This window comes from Arachis ipaensis, chromosome B03 (assembly GCF_000816755.2).
Source record: "Arachis ipaensis cultivar K30076 chromosome B03, Araip1.1, whole genome shotgun sequence".
Lineage (NCBI taxonomy): Eukaryota > Viridiplantae > Streptophyta > Magnoliopsida > Fabales > Fabaceae > Arachis > Arachis ipaensis.
In genome coordinates, this window is record NC_029787.2 from 131,890,406 (window position 1) to 131,910,393 (window position 19,988).

A 19,988-nucleotide genomic window follows, 5' to 3' on the forward strand; every position below is an offset into this window, starting at 1 on the left:
GTATGAGCTTCTAATTTTTTTCATTGGATTAATTTATTTTATTCTTCATCTTCAATTCTTCATTATTTTTTTAAAAAGAATTTTCGTTCTCGATTATAAGGATTCAATTATCTTGAGAAAGGAGTTGAATTCAACTTGAATTCTATGAGAGCTAGAGAAATGATCATAGAATCGATACTTGAAGTTCTTTCTCTCAATTGTTATGAATTTGGGTTTGGGATTGATGCGTAACATATAATCAACTAAAATTTTTTTTAAGTCACTTACATTTCTTGTTTGATCATCATCCAAAAATGACCGTCTAACTAGAATAATCAACTAACTATTGCTTGCATAATCCGTTAATTCTTGTAGAATCGACACTCACTCACCGTGAATTTATTACTTGATGCGACCCAATACACTTACCAGTAGTTCTACGGAAATTGAATTGTAAATTCCGTATTACCGTGAATCTGAACTTCATTTAAATCTGAACTTCATTTAAGGATTAGCTGACGGATCTATGCTCCATTTAAGGGTCAGCTGACAGCAAAGCTCTCATCAAAGCAATCCAAGTTTTGGAGAGAGTATCATAGCTCTTATTCATATGACATAATGAACTTATTTGACGTGGATTATGGTAGCCCAAGCTACGAAATCGTTCACTTTCTAATTACTAACAAGATTCAAGTCCAAAATCTTTCAACCAGATTTAAGTGTATCGTCCTTCTTTGACCGTTTTGCCAACTGCCAAAGAGGACAGAACTCACCAATGTCCTGTTTCTGTTTAAACAAAAAAAAAAACAGTTGCTCAGTATTATTTTCATAGATGCAAAAGAAACTATGAATTTTTACACACAATATTTGCTCTTTGGTACATTTTCTCAGTTGTCAACACTACAAAAACGAAGTAATCTATGAGATTTCTAAGATATACATATTTCACCAATTATATTAGTTTTACATAATATGGCCTATTCAAACAGTGGCAGGTACTGGAGTTGAAGGAGGGACCCGATTTTCGGCCGGAATTTCCACAAACTCAGAGAGGAGAGCACGGAATTCATCTCCAGATATAGTCTCTTTCTCCAACAGGACTTCCACAATCTTATCGATGGCCTCGCGGTTGTTCCTTATATGGCTCAGTGCAATCACATATGCTTCATCTGATAGCCTCTTGACAGCAGCATCAATGTCTTCTGCCAGCTTCTCTGACATCGAGTTCCTTGCCATCATTCTCATGATAACATCCCCACTTTGTGCCGAAGCATCCATTAGCGACCAAGGACCGATATCAGACATTCCAAATGTGGTTACCATCTGCAAGTGTGTTCAAACAGCAAAGGAGGACAAGGAAGGAAAGTCAAAAGATGTTGTTGATAACATGGGACAAAAGAGATTAAAGTTTATACTCTAGAATGTAAATCAACTTTCTTTAAGTAAAGCCATATTTAAATTTTCTTGGTTTCAACTACAGATTAATTCAAGCTAACAACCTAATTGAAATTGTTCTAAAGATATCACCAAATCTAGATTTGATTCCCAGTTAATGGTGCTATAAAACAAAACAAGAAATGCAAGTAGTGTGAATTAAGTGTACCTGTTTTGCCAAACCAGTGATTTGCTGCAAATCTCCAGCTGCTCCAGTTGTAACCTCAGGCTCGCCAAAAATAACTTCCTCGGCAGCCCTACCGCCTAATCCTCCAACAATTCTTGCAAAGAGTTGTTGTTTGGAGATCAAGGTTGGGTCGTCGGAAGGAATGAACCATGTAAGGCCTCGAGCTTGACCACGGGGAATTAGTGTTACTTTTTGCACAGCATCATGACCAGGGGTCAAAGTTCTGCAAGAAAGTAGAAATGCATCTTTCAGAACAACATCTGAGAATAGTTTGCTAAAACTGCTTCTAAGATTTGTGTTCATGTGTCACAGAAGATGAATTCACGAAGAAAATTTCTTAGTTCTTACCCACAAATGGCATGCCCGACTTCATGATATGCCACTAAACTTTTGCTCTTCCCATCAGTCATCACCGTTCCTTCCATTCCAGCCACAATCCTATCAATAGAATCATCAATCTCTTTAGATGAGATTGCTGTCTTTCCCCGACGACCAGCCAGTATAGCAGCTTCATTCAATAGATTTGCAAGATCAGCTCCGCTAAAACCGGGTGTTCTCATTGCAATTACTTCAAGTGAAACATCAGAATCAAACTTTTTATTGCTACCATGAACCTTTAGGATTTCAGTCCTTCCCTTTACATCTGGAACATCGACTGTTACCTACAAAAGCATTATGCTCAGTAATTTACTCGCCACCAAAGCACTGAAAAATTCATTATAATTTATACAAGCATACCTGTCTATCAAATCGGCCCGGCCTTAACAAAGCAGAGTCAAGAATGTCAGCCCTGTTAGTAGCTGCAATTACGATGATGCCTGTATTACCCTCAAACCCATCCATTTCTGTCAAAAGCTGATTGAGTGTCTGTTCTCTTTCATCATTCCCTCCACCAATTCCAGTCCCTCTTTGTCTCCCAACAGCATCAATTTCATCAACGAACACAATGCAAGGGGCATTCTCTTTAGCCTTCTTGAATAAATCACGGACTCGTGAAGCACCGATACCAACAAACATCTCAACAAACTCAGAACCTGAGATTGAGAAGAACGGAACACCAGCTTCACCAGCGATCGCCTTGGCCAAAAGGGTCTTCCCAGTTCCAGGAGGTCCAACAAGAAGAACACCCTTTGGTATGCGAGCTCCAACAGCAGTGAACCTTTCAGGCTTCTTCAGAAACTCCACCACCTCCATAAAATCCTGCTTAGCTTCATCCACCCCAGCAACATCATCAAACGTCACCCCGGTATTCGGTTCCATTTGAAACTTGGCCTTGGATTGACCAAAAGCAAGAGGAAAGCCAGGCCCACCAGGACCTCCCATCCCTCCAGATCGTCTCGAGAGAAGGAATAATCCACCAATCAAGATCAGAGGGAAGGCCAAATTCCCAATCAGGTTAAACAAAAGAGAACCAGAATCTTCTTGTGCATTGTGAGCAGCAAAGTCAATGTTCTTCTCCCTGAATTTCTGAAGGAGCTCTTGGTTAAGTCCTGGAAGTTGAACTCTCACACGCTGAACCCTATTCCCCAATTCAGGAGAAACAGCCTCAACTATAGCTATGGTTCCATTCTCATAGAGATCCACTCTGCTGACTCTATCCTTGTCCAAATACTCGAGGAACCTCGAGTAAGACATTCTTGAGGAGGAAACCCCTTGTTGTTCATCGGCATAAGCCTTGCCGCTACCCAACAATGCAGGTAAGCCAGCCCCAACATTTCCAGCCAAGAATTTTAGAAACCCCCTTCGCCCTTCATGGTTGCTTTGGTCCAAGGATGATGATGATGATGCCTTTATTGTTGCAGGTTTAGAATTGGGTGCCTTATTCAGTGATGAAATTCTCCAAGATGAGAAGAGGTAGCTTCTATTGAAGTTCTTGCTGAGAGTTGTTCTATTACTCCGTGTAGATAAACCATTTCCAATAAGACATGCTGATGATGCCGCCATCTGCATCAAAAACGTTGTAAACATTGAATAATTCAAGTGATTAGCATGAAATTTTAAATTTTTTTTCCCTTTTAATTGGTACCATTGTGGTTATAACTTATAAGTAACAAATTATTACACATCAACACATAAAGTTCGAAATACACAAAGATTCTGCAATTGGAAGAAAGTTTCTTTCAATATACAATTGACGGAACACAATATCTGACTCTAAACATGAAGCTATTGAGATTAGAAGATCCATCGTTAACAACTTCAACAAGCAAATTACATGAGAAAAACTAATATAGACATGGAACAATCAAGTTTGAAGTAAGGGCATGAGAAAATGCATGGAAATGAAAATTGAAAAGAAGTAAATTACCTTGGAAGGGAGAATGTGAATGAAAGCTGAAAAAGAGAGAGCAGCAAAACCAGTTTGGGAAGAGTGTGAAATGGAGCGTTTGGTTTTAGAAGCAGTGGCTATGGTTTCGGATTGCCTTACGTGGCCACTTTCTAACGTTTGACTCTCGTTTTTTTTTTTGGACGGAATTTAATTTTCTTATTTCGCTTCATATATATTCTGTTGGAAATTTTCCTACGTCGATCCACTCGGGTTTCGGCAAAAATTTGACCATACATGAAAAATTAAAAAATATATTTGAAAATAGGTTTAAGAATGTTGTTTCGTATTTGATTGTCAACTCGTAGTGACACGTATTCAGTTTTTATAAGCCACTCCAGCTACAATAATAATAAGGGAATTTGCATCTTTAATTTTGTTCATTTTTGTCATTCTATTTATCTTATTATTCTTGATAAGGCCTTTTAATCTGTTAATCAAAATATAACGCACATTTATATATAACTAGCTAAATTCCTATATTTTCAGAAATTGGACTAAGTCTTGGGAGAAGTGGGGTGTAAGGAATGAATTTCTTATGTGAAATTCAGCAGACTAATATTCATTTTTTAAGAAGCATCAAATAGTAATTGATTTATGGTGGTGGACTTTTGTGTTATCGTTTTTGTTTGAAGTACTTTTGATCCTTTTTATAGTATTTAAAATATGTACAGTGCTACTAGTTGGTTATAACATAAGGCATGTCAACTCATGTGAGCATTGAAATGTTTTATAACTTTATAATTATTAAAATAATTTAAATAATTATTGTCAATTAATATATAGCTGTTTATTAAAATAATACAGATATTTGTTTTCAATTCTAAATCCAATTGACTTGTATAAGATTTGTGATGAAGAAAATACAATTGTTGAGAGAAAACAATGTGCATTTGCTTTAAAGGATATAGATTGTTGGTGTATTATGGGAGAAATTACTGTATGCTCTTACAGAATAAGAGAAGAGAAATAGGTATAAATGTGTATGCAGTAGAAGGCAACAGAGATATGATTCTCTGTGTTAAGTTCCAGTTTATAAATGTAACTCTGTTATAGGATCATGAATAAAGAATAGTATAGTTGTCTTTAGAGTAATTTTTTACAGCATATTTTGTAATTGAGTATGATTTTATTTATAAATTTAAAATGTGAATATATTCTATATTTAATAGTGATTGTAATCGATAGAATTAGTAAAATATTATCGAATTATTCAGAGACTGTGACGCGCACAGATGCACATGATGCAAACATCAATCAATTGAACGCGATATGGCATATTATTGGGATAGCCGACTTCGAGGTTAGTACTGTTATTTTTATATTTATGTTAGAGCATATATGTATAGCCATACTTAGGATATTTTTATAGAATTAGTATATAATATATGTTAGATAGATGAATGTATTATTAATAAGGGTTAATTTTAGGCATTAGTCAAATTAATTTGTTAAGTAAATGTTTATTTAATTTTGTTTTTATTTAAATTAAGTTATTAAGACTTAAGTAGATGTTTATTAATTTAGTTATTAATTACTTAAGTAAATATTTTATTTAAATTAATTTATTAAGTATATATTTATTAATTTAGTTATTAATTATTTAAGTAAATATTTTTTACTTAAATTAATTTATCAAGTAAATATTTTTAGTTATTTGTTAAATTAGTTTACTTATAAGTTAAATTAATTTGTTATGTAAATGTTTATTAGAAGATTTTTTTTTTTGTTAACTTTGATATTTTTATAACTTTATAGATTTCTTATTTAGGTTTTTAATTTTTTTATCAGAGACCTTGTCTACTTCTTCCCAATCGAGTGAGTCACACACTTGCACCACCAGACGCCATTGTTCCCTACTTGATGGAGGCTAGCTTCGGTGACAAACCTCTCTGTACCCAGTATTACTTGGACTATAAGCAGCATTTATGAGATATTGTTTGCCCTCGGCAGACTTGAAATGAGACATAAAGTTCGCGGCCATGTACCTGACACAATAAGCATGGAACGCTCTAGCAGACTGCCAACCACTATTATCGGCTCTCAGTGTAGTCTTAATTTCCAGTGATCTATTAGAAATAGTCAACAGTCCTTTTGTGGGGTCAAATGTCGTCTCAAATTAGTAAGGAAGAAAGACTAAGACTCCGTAGTCTCAGACTCAACAATTACAAAAGCAACAGAAAGAATATTGCTGTCACCGTCTTGTGCTAATGCAATAAGCAACATACCACCATATTTGCTATACAGAAGCATGCCATCAACAGAGACGAATGGCTTGTAATTCTTGAAAGCCTCCTCACAGGCAGAAAAGGCCCAGAATACCTTATCAAACATGCTATAGTCGTGCACCATAAGGTGCCCATCATAGTACAGTACGACCTTGAACTCACATATTATTTCGAGACAACAACTCTGCAGTGCTTGCAGCAACCTCGACACCTTATTGTATGACTATTTCCAATCACCGTATATATGCGCAATTGCCTTTTGTTTCTCCATCCAGATATTTCTGTACGAGGGTTTAAAGTGATAGCTTTGCCTAACTACACCTTGTAGAACAAGGATGCTGACGGATGGGTTGTGAGGCTGCTATCCAACTGTTGATGGTCCTGAGACATGGTGGGTGCTAAACATGTGTGTGCTCCTCTAACCCTACACACCTCCCTAACGAAATAACACATACATGGTTGGCATTTACACCAAATATAACAATGATAAATGAGAAAATACACCACAGTTAAACTTGACCTCATCAATATCCGAGACGTCGGAGGGTAACACGGAGACTCCAAGGGCATCCTGCTGCATATTGCCGGCAATGTACATGGTACTTTAATCGGTTCGACTCCACAACTCGGTATTCAATACTTCTGCAAATACTGTAATTCTTCACACCCTACATTACTGCATCCATGCTTTTGAATTTGTGGCCAATCTGAAACTCCATACCATCGTCTAAGTTGTAATTTCCTTCACTCGTGTTGAAAAATTGAGTTTTTTCGTGTATCGCATCCAGATCTAATGTATAATAGTGACTGGGTACAACTGATAAGACCAGAATTGGGTGCGGGGCAAGCAGAAGATACCGAATTGATGCCTCGACCGGCGTCTAGTATAAACTACTCCTCCTCATTATCTTGAGAAGAACCACTATCGTTGCTATTCGCAACATACTCCTCATCGGAGTCCTCACCATCCACGTCCATGTCTTCCACTGGACTAGCAACGTGTAGTAGTGGTGGTGCGAGAGGTGGGTCATCCTGCACAAAATCCAAGAGACCAGATCCACCGCCACCAACATCATCAACTTCCACAAAAAGTTCAATCACTTGTTCCGCCATGATTCTCGGCAAACATGAGGCGCACATGCTCATCGCCATGGAGTCAAAAACGGTGCTAGCAATCTATACCCCACTCTTCCAATCTCTTTTCTCCCACTACCGCCAACGCTACTCAATATCAGACTCTTCAGTTCGAACAAAAAATTTACTCACTGAGTGCGCAACAGAATGGGATTATCACACTCACATATCATCCCAGTGTCACTGTTTCTCATATGCCAATTGAAATACATACTTACAACTACATATCCACTACTATTAGACATTTTGGCTTATTTTTTAAAAGAAAAACGAAAAAGAAGAAAAAGTGAAATATTTGTGGAGAATACAAAAGGTTACACATCTTTTTAATAGCCACTAAAAATTTGTTATAACATATTTTGTTTACAGTGTAAACGTCATAACTTATTATGTATCTCGTTTATAGTGTAAATGAAATAAGAATACACATATCTTATTTATACTGTAAATGAAATATGCACGTCTTCCATATATTGCCAAATCTTGTTTATAGTGTAAATGAGATACGTGCATTCTTATTTCCGTAAATGAGATAAGAGATAGAATGAATTTTCGTAAAAATGCTATAAATGGTATATTTTGGTAAATAAAACATTTTTTGTTTATTTAAAAAAATAATTATATTTCCTTATCATAAAGCAATATTATTTATTTATTGAGTGAACTACCAATTCGGCCCCTAGCTATTTTTCAGAATGACAACGCGACCCCTTAAAATAAAAACGATCCACTTCAGTTCTTGTCCTCTACTTTCGTGACACAACGCGGTCCTTGTGGGTGTTTCTCCGTCAACTCTGAACGAAAAATGTTGTTGTGTCAGGTTCAAAAATAGACAGGGGCCTAATTGTCTCTAAATTCAAATTAGTTAGGAGTTTATTTGTCCTTATTCTTTAAACAATATATTTTTAAATTAATTCTTATTCCTAATTTATTATAAAACAAAATAAATAATTCTCAAATAAAAATTTTAAATATATAAATAATAAATATTAAAATTCGGTTAATACATTAATAATAATAACCCTATGATATACTGTTACTATTATGATCTAGATAATTTTCACAATAAAGTGAAAACTAATGAACACATTATTTGATATATAGTTGTTCCGGCCCAGCCCAGTTGGCCCACTGCCCGAACCCGACATACCGGTTGACCTGACAATACGACCCGAACCGAGAGGCGACCCGGATGTCACCTCCCCTCTCGAGATGTACCTGACAGCTGGGGAGGAAGCTTCCTCGAAGGTGGGCCTGCTCCTGTGGGACTCGTCCTAGTGTAGACTATATAAGGGGATGGTCCTACCCCTCCTCAGAGGTACGTCACCTAACCCTTATCCTAACTGCCGCCTTTGTATGGACACTGACTTGAGCGTCGGAGTCCTTTTTGCAGGTGGCATCCCTCCTCTCTTCACTTCACATCGCCAACCTGAGAGGACCTCAAGTTCCGACCTCCTACTCTACACGCTGGTCCGGGAGATCCAGACGCACGAAGGTGATCCGAGTCCAGTTTTCCCATCATCCCTAAGCATTTAGCACATCCAACCCATTCGGAACACGAGCAACCGAATATTGGCGACGTCTGTGGAGATCCTTTAGCATGAATGGATTTTCTGCTGGGGCCAGTTGAAGGGCGAGAGGAAGGCGAGCCACGCGAGGAAGAGGGCGCTCACCGAACCAGCAGGGTGGCCTCCTTAGCTTTCTCCCGCAAATGCACGAGGTCCCCCTCTCGCGGGGATGGTCTTCCCTCCCGATCCCGTGAAAGGCGTCCTTTCGGAGGGACGGGGGGCGACAACGCGAGAATCATGCAGGAGTTGTGCCACAGAGTGCAAAATCTTGAGAGGGAGCTCGTGGCCAGGGATCGCTACCAATCCGGCCCGAATCAACCTCACGACCGATCTCCTCAAAGGAGAGAGGAAACCCGAGGAAGAAGTCCCCGGAGGAACCACGCCAAGCATAGAACGGGTTCCCGGTCCCCCTCGGCCCGCGTGGAGTCCGAGGACCAAGGCGAAAGCGGGGAGATACCGAGAAGACGACAAGACCCCATAATTTACACTCGGCCTTTCGCGACTCATGTTGAGGCGGAAGACCAAGAAAAGAGTAGAGAGAGGCCTAGAAGGCGACGAAACCTCATAATCATGGGAGCAACCCCTTTTCACCACTCTATTCTTAAGATCCGGCTGCCGAAGCACTTCGGTAAGCCAACGGACATGGGATATGAAGGAACCCAGGACCCTTAGGAACACCTAACGGCCTTTGAAGCTAGAATGAACCTGGAGGGTGTGGGCGATGAGGTGAGGTGTCGCATTTTCTCCGTAACCCTGGCAGGACCGGCAATCTGATGGTTCAACGCGCTCCCCCAAGGGTCCGTGACGACCTTCACGGACATAACTCGCAGCTTTCTAGCATAATTTACCACGCGTATTGCCAAAGACAAGCACTCGATCAACCTCCTATGGGTAACCCAAAGAAACGGGGAGCCGACCAAGAAGTATCTTGACAGGTTCAACGATGAGTGCCTAGAGATTGATGGCTTGATCGACTTGGTGGCTAGCATGTGCCTGACGAACGGGCTGTCGAACAAAGACTTTAGGAAACACTTCACCACCAAGCATGTATGGACCATGCAAGAAATTCAGAACGTGGCAAGAGAATACATGAACGATGAGGAGGTCAGCTAGGTGGTGGCAGCCAACAAACGGCAGCCCACCAACCATCCTCCCCGTCAACCCGAGAACGGGGAAAGGCCCAAGGAATACTCCAAGGACGGAGGACCGACTAAACCTTTTAAGCCTTTCCCCTAAGTAGGAAAGTTCACAAATTATACCCCTTTGACGGCCCCGGTCGTTGAGATATACCAATAAATAGCCGACAAAGGCATCTTGTCAAAACCCTGACAACTCAAGGATAGAACTGGCGGGAATAAGAGTCTCTATTGCGACTACCATAAAGGTTTCGGCCACAAGACCCAGGACTGCTTTGATCTAAAGGATGCTTTGGAACAAGCAATCCGCGAAGGCAAACTGATGGAGTTCTCACAGTTTACAAGAGAACCCAGGAGGTGAGAGCGCAACCAATTCGACGACGACAGAAGCCGAGCTGTGAAGCCGAGACAAGAGCCCGAAGAAGACAACGACCGCGGCCTTGCTATCGTCAACGTTGTAGTCGGAAGAGACGTAGCACCAAGATCAAAGTCGGCAGCAAAGAAAGACGCCAAGATCTTGGCTGTATCATCAACTAACCAAGGGCCCTCGCCCAGGAGAACCCCAAGGATATCGTTCGAACCAGAGGACCAATGGTTCCACGACACCCCGGAGAACCCCCCTTTAGTGATCACAGCAAGAGTCGGAACATGTCTGGTGAAACGAATCCTCGTGGACACCGGAGCCAACTCCAACATCATGTCAGGAACACCTTCGATGCCCTGGGACTCCGAGAAACCGATCTAAAAGCCCACCAACACGGAGTGGTCGGCCTAGGGGACAACTTCATAAAGCTCGACGGGGTAGTTTTCCTTTCAGTTCGCATCGACGGAGGAGGAGGTAAGAGGTCGGTAATGGCAGAGTTTGTCATCCTGAGAGACTCCATGGCTTACAATGTCATCCTGAGAAGAAAAACGATCAATGAATTCTCTGCTGTAATATGCACTAAGCTTTTGGTCATGAAATTTGTCACTGACGATGGATCGGTGGGATCCTTTAGGGGGGACTTAGAAACGGCGGTTGCATGCGATAACGCCAGTCTCTCCCTAAGGAAGAGACTGAAGGAAGCATCTGGGGTCTTCTTGGCCGACTTAGATGCCCGGGTTGACGACAGATCGAGACTTGAGCTCGAGGGAGATTTGGAAAAATTCAGGGTTGGGGACACGGAGGACAAATTCACCTTCGTGAATAGGAACCTCCCCCACAACTTAAAAGAGCCCCTCATAAAGGCCATAAGAGAAAATGGTGACCTATTCGCTTGGACACTAGCCGACATGCCGGGAGTAGACCCCGAGTTTATGTCACACCGACTAGACGTGAGACCGGATGCCAAGCTCGTGGCCCAGAGACGAAGAAGGATGTCCCAGGAAAGAGCCAACGAGGTAGCCAAGCAGACGGCCAGCTTGTTGGGAGCAGGGTTCATCAGGGAACTGGACTACTCGACATGGTTGTCGAATGTGGTCCTTGTCAATAAGGCCAACGGAAAGTGGAGGATATGTGTCGACTATTCAGACCTCAACAAAGCATTCCCCAAGGACTCCTTCACCCTTCTTAGCATTGACGCCCTTGTGGACGCGACAGCAGGTTATCGTTTCCTAAGCTTCATGGACGCGTACTCTGGGTATAACTAGATACCGATGCACCGGCCAGACGACAAAAAAATAGCGTTCATAACGCCAAGGGACACTTATTGCTACAAGGTAATGCCATTTGGATTGAAGAATACAGGGGCGACTTACTAGAGATTGATGAACAAGGTTTTCAATGATTTAATCAGGAAATCGGTAGAGGTATACGTGGATGATATCTTGGTGAAGACCAGCTCTTGCCGTGGGAAATATTGCTCCCCATCGGAATATTTCTCCCCATCCCCATTCCCCATGTACATAATAGTTCTAACTAATTATTAATTTCCATATGAATAGAGCTGCAAGTATCTATCTTATACAAAAACTACAAGATCTTATACAAAAAGTCTAAATGACACGATGGTGATTTCTTTCGAAATAACGCAATGGGGACGCAACGACGAGCTAAAGGACAAAGTAGTAGACGAGGTGGGAGACGCGGCAACAGAGAGGAGAATGGACACGACGACAGAATTACGAAAAGGAACGCCGCAAAAAGAAATTACGACGCGGTAAGGGTGATGGCACGGTGAGGTGTGACGATGCGGTGAGAAGGGTGACGAGGGGGTGGCTGCAGAGAGGTTGGATGAAGTATGGACTGCCTTATGAATCTCTGAATTGAAGAAGGGTTATGTAAATAAAGATTAGAAGTTTTGGGTTTCTATATATATGTGTGTGTGAGAAATGTCTAAAAAACATATATGAGAAATAAACTATTAAGGATAATTCAAGGAATTCATAAATTTCGGGGAATAGCGGGGACGGGGCGGGGATCCCCGCTCGGGTCCCCGCGCCTGCTTCGGGGGAATTTCGTCCCCCATCCCCATCCCCGTGGGGAAAATTCTCCACAATCGGATCCCCATTCGGGGCAGTCCCCACAGAGATTCCCGCGTCTCGGGGAATTTTGCCATCCCTAGACACAATATGAGACTTAACTCCCTCAAATGCGCCTTTGCCATGGAAGTCGTGAAGTTCCTAGGTTTTATGATAATCCAAAAGGGGGTCGAGGCTAACCCCGACAAGTGTGAGGCCATTTTGCGAATGACAAGCCCAGGTTGCATCAAGGATGTGCAGAGGTTAGCCGGAAGGCTTACAGCCCTATCTCGCTTCCTCGGTGCATCGGTAGCCAAAGCCCTCCCCTTCTTCAACCTCATGAAGAAAGGGATCGCCTTCGAATGGACCCCGGCTTGTGAAGAAGCTTTCAACCATTTCAAAAACATACTCTCAGCACCATCGGTCCTAGGTAAGCCCAAGGATTGCGAGACATTATTTCTATATCTAGTTGTAACGAACGACGCCTTGGCAGCCGTCCTCGTCCGAGAAGAAGGAAGGACCCAACAACCGGTCTACTTCGTTAGCAAAGCACTACAAAGCACAGAATTAAGTTACATCAAATTGGAAAAGCTAGCCTACACACTCCTGATCTCGTCTCGAAGGTTGAGATAGTACTTCCAGAGGCACCGGATCACCGTCAAGACGGATCAAGCGATTCGCCAAGTTCCGCAAAAATCCGACTTGGCAGGACGGATGGTGACCTGGTCGGTTGAACTGACTCAGTACAATCTGCATTATGAACCCAGACACGCGATTAAGGCCCAGGCGATGGCCGACTTCCTAGTGGAGGTAGCGAGCGACCCGGGGGGGGGCAGGGATAATCCTCGAAAGCCTGACCGGAATGATATACGAGCAGTCCATCAAGTTCGATTTTCCAATCTCAAACAACCAGGCAGAATATGAGGCCCTTATAAGAGGTCTGCTCTTATCAAAGGAATTTGGGGCATCAAAAGTGGAGGTGAACAATGACTCCCAAGTCGTCACTTCTCAGATCAATGGGACCTACCAAGCGAGGGATTCTTTTTTACAGAAATACTTGGAAATGGTCAAAAATTTGAGTGAAGAATTCGACGAGGTTGTGGTGCAGCATGTTCCGAGAGAAAGGAACACACAAGTCGACCTCCTGTCAAAGTTGGCAAGCACGAAACTAGGGTCAGAAAACCGATCCCTGATCCAAGGATTGGTAAAGGAACCAACAGTCACTTTGCACATAACCCAAGCAGCCGACATCCCCTCATGGATGGACCCGATTACCGACTTCTTGGAGAAGGGGAAGCTCCGTGAAGATGAGAACGCTGCGAAGGTAGTAAGGAGGGAAGCAGCCAAGTACATGATAGTACAGGGTCAACTGTTCAAAAGAGGACTGAACCAACCCCTTTTAAAGTGCCTACGCCCCGATCAAATGGACTACATCTTGAGCGAGGTCCACGAGGGATGTTGCAGCTAGCATATTGGTGGAAGGGCCCTAGCCTGGAAGCTCGTTAGGGCCGGTTACTATTGGCCCTCGATGATGGCGGACTCCCAAGAATTCGTGAAAAGATGCAAAAAGTGTTAGGAAAATGCCAACTTATATAGGACCCCACCAGCGGAATTGAGTTTGCTTTTGGCTCTCCGACCTTTCAGCCAGTGGGGGGTTGACCTTCTGGGACCCCTCCCGATAGGCCCCGGGAAGGTTAAATACCTGATCGTGGCCATTGACTACTACACTAAAAGAGTTGAGGCGGAGGCGTTGGCTAGCATATCGTCAGTAAATTGCCGAAAATTTATGTGGAGGCAAGTGATCTCCAGGTTTGGAATCCTAGAAGTCGTGATATTGGATAATGGGACACAATTTGCTGACAAGAAGTTTGGTGAGTTCTTTACCAGCCTAGGAATAAAACAAAGGTTCTCGTCAGTAGAGCACCCACAGACCAATGGCCAAGTGGAAGCGGCAAACAAAGCCATCCTCCAAGGCCTTAAAAAATGACTTAACCAGAAGAAGGGAGCATGGGCAGACGAGCTCGCCTAAGTTTTACGGTTCTACAGGACAACACCGCAATCCTCCACTGGGGAGACGCCTTTCCGACTTACCTATGGGGTCGATGCGGTGATTCCTGTGGAAGTGGGAGAACCGAGGCTGCGGTTACTCCTTGGTGGAGTCGAGGAAGCTGTTGAGAAAGATATGGTCGACGAGACCAGGGAAATGACTCACTTGTCAGAAACGGCATTGAAACAGAGGATAGCCCTGCGGTATAACGCCAGAGTACTAAAGAGGAGTTTTGAACTAAACAATCTGGTTCTGCGATGCAACGATGTGAGCCTACCGACCCCTGGAAAGAGAAAACTGGCAGTTAACTGGGAAGGCCCATACAAGGTAAAAGAAGTAGTCGACAGCGGATAGTACAAGCTGGAACGACTGAACGGAAGAGAGGTGCCCAGAATGTGGAGCGTGGCAAACTTAAAAAGGTTCTACCCTTAGAAACCTAAACGGACCTGGCGACCAGCCGATCCGCCATCTAGTAATACCCGCTCCACCCCATGTTTACTTGTTCTTATTTACTTACCCATTTTGTCTACATCGTCACTTAACATGATTTAGTTGTATGATGTCTAATCTTATGATGGTACCTCTTATTTCTGATCTATCGTGTCTAATGCGTTATTTAGTTGTTTTACCTTGTGAATTGACTAATTCGTTGACATTACGGCACCTCGGGATTAATCACCCCGGGAGTCATGAAAATCGCGAATACAATCTTAACGGCTAAGAAAATGAAGACCACAATTCAAACGTTCAAACATAAAAGCCTCAAGTCGGCTTGGCTAAGTTTTCACTTGTCAAAAGAAATGGTAAACAGTTTACACAAATTACCAAAATGCCCCAAAACAATACATTACACCACAAGGCCAGAATGGCCCAAAAAAGTACAAGGAAATATATTTCACTTCTTCGAAGATCGACAATCTTACCATCCTTAATGGTCTTGAAGGCGCTGACGGCTGAGACATCAAAGTCAGGAGCCAGCAACTTCACTTGCGCTTTGATTGCCTTCTTGGTGGCCCCAATGGCATTCGGAGCATGCTTCACAGTCTCTTTATTTTTCTTCTTCAGCTCGGCGGCCTCAGCCTTGGCAGCATTTGCCGACAAGACGGCATCGTCACGCTCTTTCTCCAACTCCTTCACCCGACCTTGAGCAACGTTGAGCTGACCCTCCAGAGTAAGCTCTCGCTCGGTAAGCCGGGCGACCGTCGCGTCGGAAGCCTTTACCTTATCCTCAGAAGTAGCCAGCTACCCCTGTAGTGACTTCACCTCCAGTTTTAACTTCTCCTGGGAATTGACAACTGGCTGAAGCTTACCCTCCAGAGTCCGAGCCCCAGCCAAGACGGGTTCCACCTCCCTTGCTATGGCAGCAGCCCGGAGCAAGGTGCGATACACCCACTTGGCTTTGGAGGCCAGACCACCGAGAAAGAAGTCCTCCGACTGGGCAGGAGTTACGAGTCGATAAAGGTCCCCGGCATCGAAGTTCTTCTCCATCACCGTAAGAATTCCCTCAAGGCTCGAGGACAATTTTCTCTTCCTCGGATTTTCGACGATGGTGACCTCAGGCCTCACCTCCTCTGTCGAAACCTCCGGTCGGGGGGTCGGACCAGTGCTTGTATCGATCACCTCCCCTTGAGGAGGTTAGGACTGTAACTCGGGAGAAGGGGAATGCAGTGCCTCGCCTTCCTCTCGCCCTTCAACTGGCCCCAACAGGAAATCCATTCATGCCAGAGGATCCCCACAGACGGCGTCAATGTTCGGTTGCTTGTGTCTCGAACGGGTCGGATGTGCTAAATGCTTAGGGATGATGAGAAAACTGGGTTCGGATCACCTTCATGCGTTTGGACCTTCCGGACTAGTGTGTAGAGGAGGAGGTCGGAGCTTAACGTCCTCCTTGGGATGCCACCTGCAAAAGGACTCCGACGCTCAAGTCAGTATCCATACAAAGGCGGCAGTTAGGATAAGGGTTAGGTGGCGTACCTCTGGGGAGGGGTAGGGCCCTCCCCTTATATAGTCTACACTAGGGCGGGTCCCACAGGAGCAGGCCCACCCTCGAGGAAGCTTCCTCCCCAGCTGTCAGGTACATCTCGAGAGGGAAGGTGACATCCGGGTCGCCTCCCGGTTCGGGTCTTATTGTCCCGTCGGGTCGGCCGGTATGTCGGGTTCGGGCAGTGGGCCAACTGGGTTGGGTCGGAACAATAGTAAATTTTTTGAGTAATAACAAATTTAATTTTTTATCTCTTTAAACTAAATTAATAATTATATTTGATATCCTTGCACTAAAATACACAATGAATAGGCTATATATATTATGGAGACCATTTATAAACTCGACAAACTCAAAGCATCAATAATATTATTAATCTATTAATAATACATATTGCCATAAGGTTACAAATGAATAATATTATTTAAAAAATAAAGATAAATAAATCTCTAACTAATTTGAATTTAGATACAATTATTAAGTCTTTATCCATTTTTAAACCTAATACGTCAATATTTTTCATTTAGAGTTGACGGAAAAATACTCAAAAAAGACAGTATCGAGTTGTCATTTTGAAAAATGGGCAAAGGTCAAGTCAATAGTTCACTCTTATTTATTTTATATTAAAAAAATGACAAATAAGTAATTGACTTTTTGATCCGCGAACATTTATATTCTTGAGGATTTGAAAATACCTTTAAATTTTTTACTTTCTCAAAATTTAGACATATCGATTCCTACGTTTAATTTATCCCAAATTAAAAACTCTTACAAATATACATGTGTATATTGACTAAACTAATACAACAAAAGTCATGTTTAATTTTTTTATTAGGTCTATGAGATACAATTAAACAAAAGAATCATATCCAAATTTTAAAAAAACTAGTGTATGTTCCCGTGTTCTACACGGGATAATACATAAAATTATATAAAATTTTTTATTAAAATTTAAATAAAAAATATACATAGTAATTATTATTATAAATATTTTATAATTTAAAAATATTAAAAATAATTAATATTTATTTTAATCAATTTAAATTTATTGAATGGTCATCTCATTTGTCTGCTTAAACAAGTATTTAGAGTTCGAATCTCGCCTTGTGTGTATCACAATCCATTAGTTAGCGACAGACCCTTAATAAATAGAGTATCAATATGTGGTAGATTAATTATTGACTTTATCAAGTTAGGAAATTCATAAAAAAAAATTGTATTTGTCTTTAAAATAGATTAATTTTTCATTAATAGAAATAATTATGAATTTTTGTCTTTGTTAAAATTTACATGGGACAATTTTATTTATTACTATCGTATTCATTCTTGAAATCAAAACAATATGATCAACATTGTTACTTGTTAAAATTTCACATTTTATGAAATAATTTTTAAATTTTCAAATTCATAAACTTATGTCGTTACAAATTAAAAGTTATTAGATCGATAAATATATATTTTGGTAATATGGTGTATCGAAACACCATCGTTGAGTATTAGTTAGTGTAAAAAGAAACCAATAACAACTTTTGTTATTCAATATATAATTTATTCTATTGAAAAATAAATTAATATTTTCTAAACTTGTAAATACATTTTCTTCTAATTTTTTACACCATTTTATTTGACAATATTTACCATTAAAAAATAGCAAATGACCATACTATCTTACAATATATATGATGTACAAAGTAATTTCTTATCTTAAAATTAATTTTAGTTAGTGAGATAAAATTTAAAATATTTTTCTTATTTTCTTACTCAAATTTAAATTTAAATTTAGAATTGATTAACAACTCATCATTTTTTTAATTTCAATAAAAAATAAATTGGTGAGATACAAAATATTCATCATTTAATAATTTCAATCATTTAAATTTTAATTACCAAAAATTGGATTAAAAATTAATTATAATAGTATTTGAAATTTTCAATGACGATAATACAAAGTGTTTAAATCGACCAAATAAATTCAATAGTTATCCTTTGCACATCTTATTTAAATTTAAATCTTAAAATTTACTTTTATCCTTTTTTTCTAATATAAATTATTTTTGATAAAAAATAGAGAAAAAATATATTAAACCAAAAAAATATCCTATCAAAAAATTATTATAAGGAGATTTATAATAGAGAAGAAAAGAATAAAATATTAATAATAATTAAGAAAAAGAAAGAAGCTTTTTTTAAAAAATGTTAGAAAAGAAATAATAAAGTTCATACTAATAATAATAATAATAATAATGTTGAGGAATGAATGATGTTGCTGCTTTAGGCTTCTAACATTTGTCTTTAGCCATCTTTTTTTTTTCTGTTCTTTGCTTTTTTTTTAAATTATCAAGTCATAAAAAATAAAAAACAATTCAAGAAAATGAAAACAGCAAGATCAAAAACAGTAAGATCAATAGTAACTATACAAATCAAAATATATAGGAGAAAAATAAACTATTATATGATAAAATTAATATGAGTATATTTAATCATTAAATAAACAAAGTTAATACACAACAATTATAAATTAGAGTGATTTATAAATTATTATTAATTCGTATATAATGTATAATTAAATTTAATGAATTCAATTAGAATAAACAATAAATTATTTATTTTATTTCAGACTTTATAAATGAATAAATTAATTAACTAATATAACAAATTACAATTAATGTAGTAAAATTAATTAAATAATATATATTATAATAAATTATATTAATATTTAAATATCTAATCAAATTAATTATTGATATAATTAAGTCATGGTAATAAATTGTATTAAATGAGTTAAAATAATTAAATCGGGAAACACTCTCCGGAGCATGCCACGTCAGCTCCATCATTAAGTGCAGACATCCGATTTTTATATAATAGAATAGATTAAAAACTTAAATATATTTTTAAATTGTTAAAAATTTAAATATTTGTGGGACAAAACTTTATTTATCCTTTTCTCTTTTATATTTTATCAGCTTTGTTCAGCTTTCGCTTTCTGAGTGTGTGTTGCCCTGTTTCAAACTCGCTTCTTGCGCGATGGCAGAAGCGGTGGGGCCTTCATCGCCGGCGGCTATCGCGGCAAATCGTCGACGCGTGACGAGCGCGCCGGAGAACATCGACTTCGAGACGACGGAGGGCGTAAAGGCTATCGTGAGTTTCGAGGAAATGGGGATCAAGGAGGAGCTCCTCCGCGGGATCTACCAGTACGGCTTCGAGAAGCCCTCGGCCATTCAGCAACGCGCTGTCATGCCAATCATCCAGGGTCGTGACGTCATCGCCCAGGCCCAGTCGGGCACCGGCAAGACCTCCATGATCGCCCTCACCGTCTGCCAGCGCGTCGAGACTTCCATTCGCGAGTCCGAACCCTAACCCTAATTCTCCAGTTATTACTATTATTTTCATGTGATAGATAATTGAGTCTTTGGAACTGTTTTTGATAGGGTTCAGGCGTTGATATTGTCGCCGACGAGGGAGCTGGCGGCGCAGACGGAGAAGGTGATATTGGCGATTGGGGATTTCATAAACATTCAGGCGCACT

At 40.3% G+C, this 19,988-nt stretch overlaps 3 protein-coding genes across 3 annotated transcripts in view; 1 reads left to right on the plus strand and 2 right to left on the minus strand.

Annotated features, from left to right (window-relative positions):
• The window catches only part of LOC107631499 (pentatricopeptide repeat-containing protein At2g41080-like), a 16,548-nt gene extending 4,531 nt beyond the window's left edge, over positions 1 to 12,017 (minus strand). Inside the window, exon 1 of the mRNA XM_016334958.2 lies at positions 12,013 to 12,017. The gene's annotated coding sequence lies outside the window, so the exon portion shown is untranslated. The remainder of the gene's footprint in view (positions 1 to 12,012) is intronic.
• Positions 790 to 4,079, minus strand: LOC107631498 (ATP-dependent zinc metalloprotease FTSH 2, chloroplastic). Its single transcript, XM_016334957.2, has 5 exons — positions 3,909 to 4,079; positions 2,339 to 3,544; positions 1,949 to 2,262; positions 1,583 to 1,823; positions 790 to 1,302 (listed from the first exon to the last, which is right to left on the minus strand). The coding sequence occupies exons 2-5, from the start codon at positions 3,542 to 3,544 to the stop codon at positions 961 to 963; spliced, it is 2,103 nt and encodes a 700-aa protein (XP_016190443.1). The 5' UTR covers positions 3,909 to 4,079; the 3' UTR covers positions 790 to 960.
• LOC107631497 (eukaryotic initiation factor 4A-3) overlaps positions 19,411 to 19,988 on the plus strand; it is a gene marked incomplete in the record, with an annotated part of 3,662 nt that continues 3,084 nt past the window's right edge. The window contains 2 exon segments of the mRNA XM_016334956.2: positions 19,411 to 19,806; positions 19,891 to 19,988. Coding sequence (XP_016190442.1) covers positions 19,487 to 19,806; positions 19,891 to 19,988 — 418 coding nt within the window.

Coding starts and splice junctions, on each gene's coding strand:
- LOC107631498 (XM_016334957.2), bottom strand. CDS start 3,544: ATGGCGGCATCATCAGCATGTCTTATTGGAAATGGTTTATCTACACGG. Junction 2,263..2,338: donor CGGGCCGATTTGATAGACAG/GTATGCTTGTAT, acceptor ATGCTTTTGTAG/GTAACAGTCGATGTTCCAGA. Junction 1,303..1,582: donor TCACTGGTTTGGCAAAACAG/GTACACTTAATT, acceptor ACACACTTGCAG/ATGGTAACCACATTTGGAAT.